This window comes from Epinephelus moara, chromosome 24 (genome assembly GCF_006386435.1).
Source record: "Epinephelus moara isolate mb chromosome 24, YSFRI_EMoa_1.0, whole genome shotgun sequence".
In the NCBI taxonomy this organism is placed as follows: domain Eukaryota; kingdom Metazoa; phylum Chordata; class Actinopteri; order Perciformes; family Serranidae; genus Epinephelus; species Epinephelus moara.
In genome coordinates this window covers 38,555,816-38,573,798 of record NC_065529.1, presented here as the reverse complement: position 1 = coordinate 38,573,798, position 17,983 = coordinate 38,555,816, and the positions used below count along the sequence as shown (strand labels likewise).

Here is a 17,983-nt window from a genome sequence, read left to right as displayed (position 1 = left end):
TTATAATCTAATAATACACATGATTCTCAAAGGATGAGTGCTTTTACTGCTTTTTAAAGTGCATTTGAAAGCCAGTACGGATGTACTTTTAATTAATTCAGGACTTTTAAGTGAGTAGGTAGCAAAACTTTTACTTGAGTAAAATATCAGAGTTCCTCATCCACAGCTGGTTGTTTCCCCTTTGTCCGAAAAAACCCAAATGTAAAATAAATCACACTTATTTTTAATGCAAAGGGAAGTGCACCTAAAAGTATAAGTGCACTTCCCTGTCCTACTGTACTGAAATTAAATATTAGATAAAACATTATGAAAGAACACATACTGTAAACAGTTTTCACATTTGCATCTCCAGAAACGATCCTGAAACACTTCTTCCATTTTTGGCAGAATGACCCTGAGTCCCTTGAGAGCCCTTGTGAACAATACTGCTGTCAGATCCTTGTGTCCACACATACACACTACAGCCCGCCTACTCCCCAGTCCCACCACTTCCTCCACAGCTCTCACATTTGTGCAGTTCTTTCACTCTCATCAGATATTCAGTGTCTCACCATCACATGAAGATCACACTTGGTCTGTTTAACTTAGGAAACAGCCACAGAATTTAATATCAGCGGACTATAAACAGATCCCTGTGCATCTTCTCTGCTGCTTTTTTTGTTTAAGAGGAACTTTTATATTTAAAAAAAAAAAAAAAAAAGAAAAACTTTTTGGAAGAACTTTTGGACCACAGTACAGCTGCATGCGGAGGCCAGCAGCTCGGGAGCAATGTCATCTCTACTTTCTCACAACAAGGATCAGCCGCGCATCAGAAAGTCGCTCTCTGACTCCTCTCCAACTTCATCTGCTGCCACCACCAAGAGCCTGAGGGTAAGAGGCCCAATTATCTTTAATCGTCTCAGCGTCTGTTTAGTTCGAGGAAATGCCACGGCTGACATAAAGCAAACACTAACATCAAAGTTCAGTCATTGTCAAACAAATGTGTCTGTAACGAGCCACAGAGGTATTCCTGTGTGTTTCTGTGCTTTACCTCAGACTCTCAGCAGCCTACATGATCAATGGAAACTTGTATGTAGCTATAAATGACCTCTTACTGCCTCGCTTCAAATGAGTCCTTTTTTGGAGAACACTGTTTACACAACAGCTGTTGGAATGCAACTAAAGATTTTTTCTAACTTTTTCTACTTCACACTGTCTATGGCACTGTATCACTATTACAGTATTTTCCTTTATATCACGCCGCAATCAAGACAAAGTATGTAAAAGCAGAATTACTCAAGAGATGGTGGACTCAGTGTTCCTGTAGAGCTATGATATCATTTAATGTGTTTATTTTGGTACTTTAATTGACAACGATCATATCCAAACAATTACAGATGGCAATTATTTATCAGCTCATGCACTATACATGCTGATTTAAATGACACAGGTTTTGTCCACAGATTTAAACTTTACGAACATGTTAACAGGTTGGATGTTAGAAGGTGTGTTTTAAAAGGACAGTGTGTAAGATCTGGGGGGATTTAGTGGCATGTACCGGCGAGGACTGTAGATTGCAACCATTGTTCGTTGTTTACGAAGCTTTAAGTGGGAGACAAATTATTCGCAGGGCTCTCTTCCTCTTGAAAACAAACAGATCAGGTGATTCAAGCCGATAAAAACACTGAATGCAGCAGTTTCACATAAAAAAAAAAAAAAAAGGTATTTCTGTTCTGAACTACTGTAGAAAAATGGCAACATGGCGTTCTTCCCAGACAAGATATAGATATAAACAGCTCATTCTAAGGTTACAAAAACACAATGGTTCTTATTTCTAGGTGATTATACACAAAAACTACAACTGTAGTCATTTGCTTCCGCGCCCCGGTCAAGTTACAGTTTATATCCATGTCCTATCAAGACTCTTACGTAGCCATGACAACTGACAATGCTCCAAATATAGATGTTGCTGCAAAGAAGTTTGTATAAAACATCATGAAGTCACAGTCACAGTGAAGTTGACCTTTGACCTTTTGGATATGAAATGTCACTTCGGGCCTTTCCCAAACCAGCCCCCTACACCCCCTCCCTATCCATTTTCACTGTGTTTCGGCAATCACACGGAGGTTCCGCCAAGTTGAGTGTCGTCCCAAACCAACGAGTGAGAAGAGGAAGTGGGTTATAAGACCCTCCTGTAATAAGACAGAGCCTGCACCTGTGCCAACTTCATGGAAGACACTCCAAACAGATAAAGTTCCGCAACCACCCTTACACATGTAAACTGATCAAACTAAGATAAACATTTATAGGCCTAATGTCATACAGACGTCAACATCCTAAAGGTTGCCTTGTACAAAGGATGAAATATATCCCTCTAGTCTCTAGAAAACAGTTGTGTTCTTTTAATTGTGGTGTTGTGTATTTACTGGAACTGTTACAAACAACAAGCAGCTTGTAAACATTAGAGACAAGAGATGTTTACAAAAAAGAAAAGAAATGCTACCAAAGAAGATTAGGAGTAAGTTTTATTTCTATTTATTTATTTTTTATACATTCATTTATCTGTTGATTTTTTTAAATTTCTTTTAATGATATAAACATAATATACATAAATGAATGCAAACAAAAGCAGTTTATACAGATTAAATATAAGTGCTACAAATACATATGAAGATATTTTTCTTCATTATGAAGAACTCAAAATTGGATTGGTGGTTAGGAAAAGTTACAACAGTTCCTCTTTCGGCTGCAGAGAGGGAAGTTTGTCCCAAAGTTTGCCGCTGTGTTTAACCCCTACACCTTGATGAAGGGTGCTTCGTTCAGCCGTGAGGGTGACTACAATCAGAGTTAGACTTTACGACAGAGTGGGAGTGGATAGGATCCAGTTTTTAAAAGTTCCTTCATCATTATATCCTGTGAATCATAAATTCTTTGATCTTTGACCACCAAAATTATTACCCCTTGAGTCCAAGTGCCATTTGTGTCAAATTTGAAGAAATTCCATCCAGGCATTCTTGTGATATCGCATTTACGAGAATGGGAGGGATGGACGAACGGACAACCCGAAAACACAGCACCTCCGGCCGTGGCTATTGCCAGCGAAAGAGTAAAAAAAAACATAGGTATGGGGCAGCCTCTAGCTCAGTGAGTAGACCGTCCGCCCCATGTTGGCTGAGTCCTTTGCAGCGGCCTGGGCTCTACTCCAACCTGCGGCCCTTTGCTGTGTCATCCCCGCTCTCTCCCCTCTTCTTCTCTCGAGCTGCCAAAAAAAGCCTAAAATAATCTTAAAAAAAACAGCTATTATACCATATTTCACTCCTGCCAATAGATCCCCCTAAATCCTACACACTGGACCTTTGAATTATGTTTCGGGAGGGTATTTGCTGTTTAGTGTACCAGGGACTTTGTGGTTACATGGTATGCATCTTGGGCCCCTACACCACCGCAAATAATAATTTATTATGTCTTTTAACTCTGACATGCTCCTAATGGTCTGTAATAACTCGCATAAACTGTGAAACTAACTCGCATGTTGACGTGTATGAGCATGGAGCATGGAGGAACAAAACTTGTAAGTGAAACTGAAGAAAAGTTGTAACGAGCAGTTAGTCTTATCTGTTTATGTAAACTAAGAATCCACTTGGGAGAGATTAATGGAGAGACACAGAGAGGGACACAGGAAGAAAGAGAGGGAAAGAAGGGGGTGAAAGACAGGATGACAGGGAACAGAGAGAAGCGGGGGGGGGGTAGAGTGCAAAGGACTGGCTTGTGGGAACTCAGACGCAGTATTTATGGATGTTTATCTCTCCGCTAGTCCTACGGGAAGCTCACATTTTCCACTTGGGAATAGCTGGTCAGCAGGCAAGGAGTTCCTCGAGGGGTCTAGAAAGGGGACGGAGGACAGCTCAGTGACAGAGTCGCTCACATACGTGGGACACAAAAGCCGATGTTTCCATCAGCATCTGTTTATATGCGCCGTCGCTTAATCCAAACCAGAGCTTTTTCCAAGTCTGCGTACTGTATATCATTAATGACCATTTACCGAGCATATCTGAGTGTCCAGAGAGAGCATTAAAGGAGCTGACATCAGGGTCTGGGGAGGATCCAGAGATCTTGTAAATGTCTGAGCAGAGGCATATCACTGTGTTTACACACACTGTCTGTAACTTAAAGCCCTGTTTCTTCTTTATAGGAATCCACTTGCCGTCTTCATGATTTAGTTTGATGTGTCAGTCTGTTTTTTGCTTTACTTTATGTGCGTGTCACAATGAGTCTCTGTGTCCGAAACAATACAGCACAATGTAAAATCGAAACTGCGTGTGCTCGTCTTGAAAGTTAAGTCAGCAGCAAAAAGTAATTCAGTGGATCATTACCCTGATAAATGCTGATGTAACTGCTACAGGAAAGATAATCACCTTTCGAAGTTAATACTTATTGATTGTTAGCATTAGTGAGTGTAATAAAAACTTAAAGAGCGAGTCATATTAGCTTTCCCTGGGATTAATACGTCGAAAGGGCGTTTAAAGATGGAGAGGATGGGTTCAGCAGGTTCAGAGAGTAAACATGGCAGCACTGTGATATCTGTCTATGTACGGTTTTATATCTTAATGCCATTTTGTCCTTTAGGTAAAGCTCTTGTTGTTGGAAAGTGCTGTGGAAACAAGAGTCTACAGTAGTGCCAGCAGCTCTGTGAGGCTCGTCTCTGGCACAGCTGATGTAATTTCTAACATCAACATGCTAACACGCTCACAATGACCTAGCCAACATTCTGCTGCTAATTAGGTAATGAGCACAAGGTACAGCTGAGCTGATGTTTGCAGGTTCAAAGTATTGGACAAAGTGACATTTTGACCTGCTGATGGTGCTTGATTTAAAAAGTCGTGCATCAGAGTCCGATAACCAAAGTCATTAGGAGCTGATTAAAGTGTCTTACTTCCCAACCACTGTGTAAAGTGAAGGAGGTAAGTCTTGTGTGTGAGCATCAACTTCGGCCCCAGATGACAAACCACAGAGAGCGGTTAGAGAAAACACTGCAGCTGTGAATAACTTCTCAGTTTCTTTGTTGCTCCAGCAGGCTAAGTATTCTCTGTAAGAGCTGAAATGTCTTGATAGGCCTCAAAAAGCCACAGTGTAACTGAGTGTAAAACTGCTCAAAACCACAAATGTGACAGGTTTACTCACGGCGGCACAAGAGTAATTCATGAATCAATGAATGTCTAAACAATATTTTATGGCAATCCATCAAACAGCTACTTCAGTCTAGAAAAGAGTTGTGGACCAACCAACAGACCTTCACTAGATCCAGACCAGGATCAAATAAACCCTATAGCCTCAGCACTCCTTAGAAAATTAAAATCAAATTATAAATAAATCATAAATTAGCATTGTTGCCTCACAGCAAGGGGGCTCCTGGTTTGTACATTTGTGCGTTTCTGTGAGTTTGCATGTCCAGGTTTTTGTCCGAGTTCTCAGACTTCCTCCCACAGTCCAAAGACATGCAGGTTAGGTAAAATGGTGACTCTAAATTGCCCGTAGGTGTGAATGGCTATGTTTATAGTCTGGCGACCTGTCCAGGTTGTACCCCGCCTCTCACCTAATGTCAGCTGGGATAGGCTCCAGCCCCCCCGCGACCCCCAACAGGATAAGCAATCAGTGAGCCCTTTTATATGCACACAATAAACCAATCATTATCTGATTTCTGGAGTTACCAGATTATTCAAGTGGTCATGTAAACAGCATAATCCGATGTGCTTTATCAGATAAAAGCCATTATCGGATTATGAGAAATCGGATAAACACACCTAGCTTTTTCCCCAATAGTCCTTTTCATTCGGTGCATGTATACCATTAATCTGGTATCTTTCGTTCTTTTACATCTGCGCATGTGTGAAAAGTCGTAGAAAATATGCCACTCGCATTTCCAGAGGTACAGGGGGACGTACTGTCGTCTCATCGGTGCTCATGACATCCTTCATCAGATCACACAGTTTCACAAATGCTCTCCGAGACATCCTGAAATTCTCTCTCCATTCTGGATCTGAGAATTCCTTGAGGACCACTCTCTCCCACCAGTCATTGCTCCGGATGCGCACCCAGCAAGCACTGTGTTTTGGTAGGAGTGGACGACCCATCATGCTGAGACCAAGGGCAGATGCTTGCTGAATGAAAGCCCATCGTCGTTTTCTCCTCATGGAGAATAAGCGAAGGACAGCAGCAGTGTGTAGCCTATTTTGCAGGCTTAACAGCTCCCACATAAGGACAGCCCTGACCGTTAGCGTCGCCTCCATATTCTTATTCTTCTTTGTGTAGCGTTGCCATGGTGAAGAAGACAGGATGTTTTGAAACTAACAGGAAGTTTCTTCTTCTTGTTCTTCTTTTCGGTATTATGGCGAGTGGCAACCAGCGTTAAGGTGCATTACCGCCACCTACTGTAACAGGAAATTTGAGTTTTACATCATGCACTTGGACAGAAATCCGACTAATGGACTGAATCATGTAAACCAGGGTTTTCTGATTATCGCATTACTGAAGTGCATGTAAACGCGTCAGATCAGATTATTACCATTACCTGATTATTCCCAGTTATCTGATTATTGTGTGCATGTAAACGGGCAATGAAATAATGAATGACTGATTTAATTATAAATAATATAATAAAATTATTATAAATTAAAAAAATACACAGAGAGTTCATAGAGAGAGTGGGAAGAATGGGACTTTATGAGTGAATGCCACCTTTAAAAGATGCTTGTGTTCAAAGGAGAACGCTCATTAATTTAAAAACAGTGCCATTTGCTATATATGCCCTTGAAAACGGCAAAGCCATCTCTGTCACATTTATTTTTTATTTTTCTGTAAAATGTCAACAGCATCTGTAAGAAAATGATATGCTTATTCTATAAGTATAAATCAGCTATTTTATAAATACATTTTTCTGTAACTATGAATCAACAATTAAAGTTAAATTAACTGATTCATTATTAAATTGTTTTCTTTGGGGTTTTTTTGTTATACACAGATACGCAGTGATGATTGATGGGTAATATGTATGTTGATGTTATCTTATGTCAAGTCTCTGCTCATGTGACGAGACGATATGTGCATGAAAGCGTGCACTAGGGCCCATCGTAACTACCTTACACCACTGAGCAGGTTTCACAAACATTCTCACTTAACAGCTAAACAGTGCACTAAAATGTGTTTCTGAGAACACTTCAGGTGAGAAATAGACAATGCAGTGACTGAATCTTGATTCACATTTGATCAGCGCTGCCTAGTTTGACAGTTTGGCAGTGATTGACATGACTGACAGCTGCATTAGAGACTCCTCTGCTCAGATTGGTTGTTTCCTGGATTCTTGCAGATGCCATGATGAGCACTAGGACTATTTCACAGACTATCTGTCACGTATACTACTGTGTGGATGTAGTGACAGTTTCAGCGAATATAACACAAAGTTATATTTTACAAACATTACCAACTGTAGTTTGAAAGCAAAAATCTGAATAACTGGTTGAAGAAACCCGACAGATGCTTCATTCAGGGCATTCGCGAGTGTGAAAATTCTGTACGTAATCATTTACTTTGGCCTTCACAGTCTCCAGACAACAACCAAATTGAACACCTTTGGGAGATTCTGAGCCAATGTGTTAGACAGCACTCTCTGCCATCACCCTCAAAAGCACTAAATAAGGGAATATGTTTTGGAGGAAAAGTGTTTGATGTATGCCAGGAAGCAGTGAGGCTGTTCTGGCAGCTTGCGGTGGCTCAACACCTTACAGAGACACTCCGTGTTCCTTTAATTTGTCACCTATCAGTATCTGTATTTCACATCAGGGTTCACAATACTCCGGCTGATAATGTAAGAATCAAACCTTTGTCCCTCATCGTCAATACAGCAGTGTTGTATTCAGCTATGTTCCTCATCTTTTTAAGGTAGTGTGAGTTTTTAATTCTTCTCTTCTGCTCAAAAAATCCCTCACCAAGGAAACTGTATAACCCTTCCAACTTCAGCAGGCAATAATGAACACATTGTGAAAGCCTCTGCCAGAACTATTACCTTTTTTGGATGTGTTTAGTTAGTATCTCTGCTTGTCAGTTTATTTAAGGGGTCACTTCCTCTCTCCTTCTACTCGGCATTTCAGACTGCCGTAAACCTTTACTTGGAAATCTGGAAAAAAAAAAAAAAGGTCTTGCATAAGGAATTCCTGGTAGTGTCACTTCAAAGAATCTCTGAGTTCTTCCTGTGCGGAGATCTACTCGTAATGAACATTGTACTGTCATAAAACATGTCCTGTGTGCACAGTAACTGCGTGTTTACAACATAATGCAGAGGGAATGGTCAACATGGTACAAAATACAACCTCGTCTGTGGGTTTGATTCCATATAGTACTTCATAAATCTCACATCACAACCAAACAGCTTGTCAAACTACACGATGGAGTCAAGCTGTGTAATGTCATTATTTGTGCAGTAATGAGCATTTACTGAAACAGAGGACCAGTCATGATGAGGTTGAATGACTTGTTTATGCCAATGTAAAGTTTAAATTGGGATTAAGTACAACTAAAACGTTGCAATGTCCTTTCGAAAAAAAAAACTTGGCATGGTTGCTGCATTTTTCATGTTGGTCAGATAGCCAATTCTAAAACATTTCTCCTCTATTTCAGCACGAGAGACTGTCCAGGTAAGCAAATCTAATTCACACCTTTAATGCATACGAAACAAAATCAATTATCACCTGAGAGAAAGTTCTCATTGATATGAAACTCTGACACTATCTGAGCTCAACCTCAGTGTTGGATTGTTAATACCTGTTTCATGTTGTTAGACTGAGCTCCTCTGGATCTTCTGACGTCTCCAACGACACATCCACAAACCACGCTGAGTCTTACTTCTTACGACGGGAGAACCGACTGTCTGCGAGGAAAAAGTTAGAAGAAGAGTCGGCAAACAATGACTATAAAAAGGCAGGTGATGCAGTTTGCATGTTGGTAATGTTTTGAGTGACTGTGCTTAAACAATAAAGGAGCTTCACGTGATCACTTGACAGTTAATGAACTCACCTACACAGACTGCATTTGAGCACATGGCCTTCTTCAGGCTCCTTTACAGAGTGGATAAAAGCACTTCCTGTATACATACAACAAGATGGCCGAGCCTCTGTCAATTATCCAATGAGAATTAGGCACACATATATCCAGCCCCTAGAGGATGCTGTTCCAAAACCAACACAGAAATTTCAAAATAAAAGTACACAACAAAATGTTGCGTAAACAGCACAACAGAAACGACAAGTCAGTTAATCAGCTGGTCTACAGAAAATAAATTAGCCTCAATTTTGATATGTGATAATCTATTAAAGTCATTTATGAAGCACAAAGTCTTGATAAATTCTCATTTTCTGATATATGTTCTGTTTTATATCACTTTAAATTCAAAATCTTTGGGTTTTACGACCATTGGTTGGCACAAAAAATCTATTTGAAGGCATCATTTTGGATTCTTGGAAACTATGAAGGTTGTTTTTCACAATTTTATAGACTAAATATTGCATTTATAAATTAAAACAAGACCAAGAGTCTACTGTCATGCTAACAGCTCTGCAGTGCTTTGAGCTTAATGCTAACATTAGCATGCTAACATGCCCACAATGATCATGGTAACATATTGATATCTAGTACATGTCATATTTACTCTGCTTAACATCTTAGTTTAGTGGTAAGCACACTAACATTAGCCAATATGCACCAAACAAAGATGCAGACAGCTAGGACTGATGAGAATGTCATTAGTTCTGCAAACATTTGTCAAGGGATCACCAAAGTGTTTGCAATTCCTCCTGAGGGATGACAGCCTGGAGCAAATTTTCATGATAATCAAGGTAATAGCTGTTGATAAATTGTGCAAATGTAAACCTCTGATGAGAATGATGGATGTCTGTACAAACATTTCTGCCAATCCAGCCTGTAGATGCTGAGATAGTTCATTTGACCCTTTTGTAGAGATCAATAAAATGTCAGGGCAACACAAGCCATGTTTCCATCAGCCTGTTTAGATGCGCATCTAGAAGTATGGCATCGGAAAATTATGATGGAAACGCCAAAATTCGAATTAAAATCCCCTGATTTGCACAAACTAAAATACACTTGCTTTAGCCGGGTTTTGGTTGATTCGAAAAAATGTTGATTCGCAAAACGGGGGATGGACACAGTTATGTTTGAATTAGCGCACCTCTCTCCATGGTAATGCATTTACAAGCTGGTTGCCAACCGCCAGAAAACGTAGAAGAAGAATGCGAGACTCGCGCGAGTTCTTAGTTTTCACCAAAGTCCGTACATTTAATGGAAACACACAGGATTCGTATTTCTTTTAATGCGCATTTCCCAATGATTAGAATCACTTTTGGATGGAAACATAGGTACAGTCTCACTCCAACCTCGTCACATATTGATGTTTGGGACTTTCCACGACCACATATGACGTGAAAGGTACCCTGGGTGTGTTGGTTGTTGACGTCTGGGATGCCATGTCAAGTTCTGCCTGTTTCATGCATTGTCTTCTTTCAAAATACACTTCCGTTTTCACAGGAAATTACTGTGTACATATAGTCTCTTTCAAAATAAACACACTACGTCAGTGGAACTCCACAAATTGACTTTTTTGCCTTCAACAATAAACACACATGGTTAGGTCCAGGAAAAAAAGAGCAGGGTTTGGCTTAAAATCTTACAGGACACAAACACGACTCTCTTGGGTGAAAGTCAGTCTTTGTTGGACCCATCCACCACCCCTCCTGCCTGCCCAAGTTGGACTTTCCCCACTTTAACTGTCATCTTTGTCCCGCTACGTTTCCCCCTGACACTGCCGGGCGCTGATAAACTATAATGGCAACCGGTCGCGTATCATGCCAACGTGAAAGGACTGCTATTTTCGGTGGTTTCTGACGCCGCAAGTCACTGCCCAAGCGCCGGATTTCGGCAACTTTGGAGTGAGATCAGGCTCGTCAGGGAATAACCAGTCATTAAAATTCATGATCTGTACCAAATTTAAAATAAAACAACTACAAATAAAATAAAGCAGGACAATCAGTCTGTCAGTATGAATATTTTTGCAATTAACCAAAAACAAAAGCACCAACAAACATATACAGTCTAAAGAAATAAACTCAAACTTATAAAAATCTCTAAACTAGAAATCCCCCATTTATCTGTTTGCTAATGTATGTGCATGTACATGAGGTCAAAAGGTCGACATACTCAATGAGAAGGGTCCAGTGTGTAGGATTTACGGGCATCTATTGGCAGATATGGTATTTAATATTCATAACTATGTTTTTGTTAGTTTCTAATCACCTACAAAGACAAACTGATGTGTTTTTGTTACCTTAGAATGAGCTGTTTATATCTACATACAAAGTGGGTCCTTTCCACAGAGTCTGCCATGTTGTTTCTACAGTAGCCTGGAACAGACAAATCAAACACTGGCCATAGATAGGACCATTTGCATTTTTGCATCAGCTACCATAGCTCTCCTTTACACTTGGCACACAGGTGAAGTTTCAGTTGGTTGCAATCTGCACACCTCACCGCTAGACTCCACCACACCTACACACTGTACCTTGAAGTGTAAATTACAGAAAATAAAGAGGTGTGCAGGATTTAAATGATGAAATATGAAATAATGAAACTAATCATTAGCTGCAGACTAAACAGTTAAAACTACCACACAAACCATCCCTGTGGCTGTTGATGTCAGTGTTTGTCAGTCTGTGTGCTGTGAAAGCAATCAGAGACTCCTCTGAAAATCCTAACGAGTGCATCTTTCAATTTGTAGATGTATGAAAAGGCCCTGGCCACCAATCAAAGGCTCAAGTCCAGGCTGGAGACAAGTAAACAGGAACTGGCCATGATTCAGGACCAGCTGCAGAGAGCGCAGGTACTGTACACACACAGTTAATGAGGCTGATGCAGATTCATGAGTGTGAAAGAACTGAAGGAAACGGTCACTGAAGAGGCAGCTGAAAAAGTACCTAAAAGTTTCTGCAAGCCATAATTTTCATTTCCACGTGTCTCCTGTCAGTACAGAAATGTCTCCCATATACGCTTGTGATGATAACGGGCAATAATGTGAGGGAAGTGTGACATGAAAGATGGCAGTTATACAAGGAAACGCCGATGTAATTACTGTCAGAGTGCAGGTTTTGAATTTTGAGATAATAACAGTGAGCCGCTTTAGAGTTTCTGTGGGTATATTGGATATTTTACATCAGACACTTGGGCTCCTTTTTATGAAAATGTCGCAGCTATAATCGTACAGTTTCAAAGCTTTGTACTCTAATCTTTTTTTGTAATAACCTTTCATTAATGCAGAAGGGGAGGGCAGGAGATTGTGGCTCCAACATGCTTGAGACAGAAAAAAAGGTAACACTCAGCATTATACTAATACTTAAATACATGTCTTTATCCAGACTGTTTATCTTGATTTAATATTTTAATTATTTGTATTTAATGTTCTTCTTCGTAGGAAAGTTGGAGTCTGAAAAACAGGATATCAGACATGGAAGAACAGTTGAAGGTAATTCAGATATTCTATGAATTAATAATATCAACTTAATTTTTTCATATTTAATCCCTTTTAAAAATATCAGCAGTTCACAATGCAGCAGGATCTCTCACCAGGAGAAAGTTAAGCTTATCTGACACGAGGCAAACAATGAACAATCAAACCCAAACACAGTAAAGTGTCTCTGGGAGTTGGAGCCGTGGTGTTAGCGGCTCCGTCTACGGTGGGTTTAGCTGACATCATTTGTCACCATTATGCTCCGCCGGCTGTGGAATGTGTGCGAGCACTCTGACACTGCAGCGAGCGAGCCATCAGTATTCATCTATAGTCTAACGTTCACAAATGTCTGCTGTGTTGTGCCCAAGAGGATACAAACAAAAACCCTCTTGTTTTGGTTTAAACAAACACGAGACGCTGGTGTGAAAATAGATATTCACAACAGAGGAACACTGTTATTGTGAGTATTTAAATGAGGAAGTCTGGTCCGATTGTGTGTCACTGAATGCAAGTGTAAAAGGTCATGTGCCCTCGTGACTGTATGTGTTCCACTGTACAGTAATAAAGCTCAGATTTATCCAGATCAGATTACTATTACTGGGGGAGTTTCATTTCTGGATTGGGCAGCAGCAGGAACAGAAGTGAGAAATGTAAAACAGATTTCACAATTGAACCTGTGTTAAAGTTCACATTGGACCACAGCCCTCAGCTTCCTACTGCAGAGCCCCTATAGTAACAGTGACTCAGTGTGAGGTGATTTTGGACAAGGCCTCAAAATCTAAAAGCTGTTTGAATGAGTAAACTTGTCCATCAAATATTTTGCTTATGCTCTCCAAATATCCAGTAATGAATTAAAAGGATACGCTGCCGATTTTCAACTGGCTTTGTTTCATAACAATGTAGGTAGTATGTGCAAATGAACTGTGGTAAACTTCCCTCCATCTTTCAGCACCTAGATCATACACTGTATATAATGATGGACGACATGACAGCTCCCCAAAAGTGAAGCCAAAATGTCTTAATTGCCCTCTGGTGGCTGGCTGCAGTGTAGGTCATAAGCCCCGCCCTCTCCATGTTAGCAGATGGGACATGGGCCAAACTATCAAATCAAAGTAAACGTCAAATAAAATTTTTCCCAAAGATGGTTTCTGTCACTTTATGTAGTTCTTATCATGCTGATGTTTGTTTAATAGTTAGTTTTTTCTGGTAAGTCTGGTTATAACTAGTAATTTCATGTTAAATAGGGGAACTGAATCTTGGCACTGCTCACGAATGGTTGGACAGGTGTATGGGCGGGAACTCGATACTGGTTGAGATTGCTACTGCGCAGACTCTGGCTCCAAATGACGTTACAATTGCAAGATGGCAGTGGCCATTTTAGTGTGTCTAGGTGGCGCAAAAATAGAAACATATTTTGGTGCACTGTTTGGCTGTAATACAAGAATTTCTGAACAAGAAGCAGGAACCATACTGTTTCCTGCACAATAAAAACGGAGGCTGAAAAAAAAAAATTAAGATCAAAGGGTAAATCTAAACAGCACTGATCAAATATGAGCCGAGATTCTGTTACTGCATTGCCTGTTCCTCACCTAAAATGTTTTTATAAACATATTTTAGCTTACCGTTTAACTGTAATTCACAATTGCTTGTTACCAGCCGCTCACCATATTGTTTCCTTTGGAATGGCCACGCTCACATTACATCACCCACAAGCGGGAGTGATTATTGGTCAGGTGCGATGCAGAGCATTCTGGTAGTTGTAGGTTTTTCTATTTCTGGAGCAAAATCGAATGCCACTGCCCCTTTTCTCTGTTTTCTCTTGTCATGTAGCACCAATTTAAAAGTATTTGCATCTTTACATTGCATAGACAGCCCAGTTATATGACAAGACCATCTTTACAGCAGTAAAATACTGGGTATCTTCCTTAGTTACTGTCTTTTTTAGTGCTAAATCCCATCTTCTAATTGCAATCCCTCCAACACATCTTAGCAAAACAAATAAACCAAAAAAAACCCAGTAACTTTGAAAAATCTACCTACTTGAATTTTCTGACTGAAGAGGTAGAATGCAATTTTTGTTTGGCCCTTACCTGATTAACTCCATTTTGATGTCATGGAGGCTGAAAATGTTGCGGGAACGGCAAAAAATCAAAACCAGAACTTTGCATGGCACTACTACTTAAATATCAATTCACTTCAAAATGATAAGTAACACTCCACAACATGAGCTGTACAATTTTCATATGGCAAAAATGAACATACAGCAAGTGAGACCTGTAGTCTAATGTTTTGATCTCTGACATTCACCATTTCAATAAGACGTATTCCACCCAGCACAATAAGCTCTCCATGTTATGAGCAACATGTAATTTTTCATCTGTGCCTGCCTCAGTTGTCTCATGCTCTTCCTTCAGGTCAAAGCAGAGCTGAAGATGGAGAACCAGAGACTGAAGGACGAGAATGGAGCTTTAATCCGGGTCATCACTAAACTGTCAAAGTGAGACAGGAGGCAGAAAAGATGAGAAGAAAAGGGACGGATACCAGACACCATATCTTTACCTGCATTCTTCCGTCATAAATCCAGTCCTCAGACAGAATGTATGTACATAGCTCTCCAGTAATGTTGGAAACTTGAGTCTGTTGAGTAACTAACATTTGCAGGGATAAAGACACAGCTGTGAAAGCTTCATGTCACTGTACTGTATCTAAAGTAGTAGCACATTCCCAGACATAGAGTACGTTAAATTAAAATTCATATTGTATATTCATGAAATATTTCTACATAAAGGCAAATGCAAACACACCCACTTCATGTGTTTTTTCTTCACACACTTGTCCAGGAGGAAAGCATTTATAATCATATGAAGACCGTCCCTCCTACAGTACATATATGGACAAAATATTGCAGGTATTTCCACGGAGGTATTACCATGGAAACCGCAGTATTTTTTCCATTCCGTATGCAGACCTTGTAAATTGTCTCCGAGCTACCGGGGACAGCTGATGATGGATGAGCTACATTTCTCAGAAACGTGGGAGCTTCATCTCTGATTTAAGAGCTTTACCTTGATGTATGATGTCACAAAGTACAGGCTTTTCCTCTTTACCTGCAATATAAAACAATCTGATGGGTAAAACATGGTCAGAAGGTAAAGAAAAGGCCCTTATATTGCCTCATAGCTGTCAGCACTAAAGCAAAGTCAGGCCTGCGTGTGAAAATATGGATCAAGTGATGATTATTGACAAAACAATCTCACCTCAAGGTCCATTTAGTCGCTGTTCTGGAGCTTTCAGTCACATAAAGACTATAAAATGATCATAATCTGTATCAGGTGATGAGGTGATTAGTTAGCGACTGTTTCCAACGTTAAAGATGATCATTAAACATCAATGTTACAATCAAGATGAGAGAGAAGTTCGAGGAGTTGTAAACAACATGCAGATCATATCTATAAATCAGTCTGAGCCTTGATTGTCTGTACACAGCTCTCAACATGGAGGTGGCTGAACAGGCGGCTAGCAGCTAGCAGTGCTAATGGTATGCTCCATTGCACTAGAAAGTTGGAATTCATGAGTTTCAAGTCAGAAATTTCAACTGGATCACCCACTGAAGTCAGACTTCGGACTTGGACCGTCAGAGGAACCTCTGAACCCTGACCTCTAAATCCAAGATGGCTGCTTGCAATGTAAAAGCATTGTAATGTTTGTTAGCACCTCTGTCTGATTTGTTTCATTAAAACAGTCATACACACAGTCACGTCCAACTTCTATCAGTAGATATGTTGCTACGATGTTTGTATGCACAGAAACACAGTATAATGAATTGCTATCAACAATGGCTAACCTGTCAAGAACTGGAATCGCTAACAACATCTGTTTTTTTCTCACTTTGTGGTACTGGAACACGGTCAGCTCTACCACGATGTCATTACCAGCTTTGACAGCCGACTTCCAAGCTAAATGTAATGCAATGTAACATAAACAGCGCTAGCAGAGCTAACAGTGATGCAGTCAACGTTATCAGTGGTGGTAACTGGCTGTAACCACTGTATGAGCCCAGTGCAGAGCAGTGGTGATTAAATAGCTAGTGGGACACACACACAGGGACTCACATGCACCAATGTCCACGCATGGCTGGCAATCCAGGGGCCATCGTAGCCAGCGGGCCAATTTTAAACGGCCTGCGCCTTGTCTTTCAAAATATACAATATGTGGCATGCCATACAATATTAATCAAGCAATTTCACTTTGCATTTTTTCTGTTCACCTCACAATGGCAGCACTACTATACAGTTTGTAGACATGCACCAAGCAGGAACTATCTTACTATATAATGACGAAAACTCTGTCTGTATCTCTGTTCCACGTTTTTCTCCTCACTGACTTGGTAAATCCATGTGAAATTTGGCACAGTGGTAGAGGGTCATGGGAGGATGCGAATGAAGCAATATTACACCAATTGACCAAAGGGGGGCGCTATAGCAACCGATTTAAATTGCAACCCTTGAATGGGCATATCTCATGCCCCGTATGTCGTAGAGACATGAAACTTTGCACAGAGATGCCTCTCCTCATGAGGAACAAATTTGCCTCAAGAACCCATAACTTCCGATTATATAAATTTTCCGCCATTTTGAATTTTTTGAAAAACACTTAAAATCGATCTCTTCCTAGGAAGTTTGAGCGATCTGCATGAAACTGGGTGAACATAATCTAGGGACCAATATCTAAAGTTCCCTCTTGGCAAAAGTTGGAAAACTTACTAAAACTGAGCTTCTATAAGGCAATGAATATTGCGGAGGGCGTGGCTCATCACATAAAGGTGTATAACATCTCAAGGGTTTCACCCATCACCACGCAACTTTGTAGGCATATGACCACACATAATCTGAGGGGACCCCTCCATTATTGACCCCATCAAACAAAATGGGGGCGCTAGAGAGCTCATTTCTTATCTAGGCCTAACCGCCATATGGATTTTTACTAAACTTGGTAGATATGTAGAACAGGACGCCTCAAGGTGACTGGAGAAATTTAACTCTAATTGGCAACTGGGTGGCGCTATAACAACAGAAAAATGCTTAAAAATGGCTAAAATGTGACCGATCGCTGTGGCTCCCCCTGTGGACTAATGTTGTTGGGTTTTTTTTCTAATTTTTGGTATGACTGAGTCATGGTATGGTATGCTGTACATAATCACAGAAACTGTCAGTCAGTCATTCTGTCTGTCCCACGTTTTTCTACTCATTGATGTGGTCAATCTATGTGAAACTGCACATTGGCATTGAGGATTGGCATAGGTAGAAGGTGACAAAGCTACCAATGGGTATGGACTAGTGCAGGTGTAATTAATGTGTTTTATAAGCAGGCACACAAGCAAATAAATGGTTACCTAGCAGGAGACATGTACTTCTCGGTAGCTGGGGTGTGAATCACAAATTT

General features: G+C 40.3%; 1 protein-coding gene across 1 annotated transcript; it reads left to right on the top strand.

Annotated features, from left to right (window-relative positions):
* The first annotated feature begins 510 nt into the window (after positions 1-510).
* LOC126386057 (protein phosphatase 1 regulatory subunit 12B-like) lies at positions 511-15,344 on the top strand. Its single transcript, XM_050038157.1, has 7 exons — positions 511-870; positions 8,650-8,666; positions 8,811-8,949; positions 11,816-11,917; positions 12,352-12,402; positions 12,506-12,556; positions 14,956-15,344. Exons 1-7 carry the CDS (start codon positions 769-771, stop codon positions 15,040-15,042), a joined length of 549 nt encoding a protein of 182 aa, XP_049894114.1. The 5' UTR covers positions 511-768; the 3' UTR covers positions 15,043-15,344.
* The last annotated feature ends 2,639 nt before the right edge of the window (positions 15,345-17,983 follow it).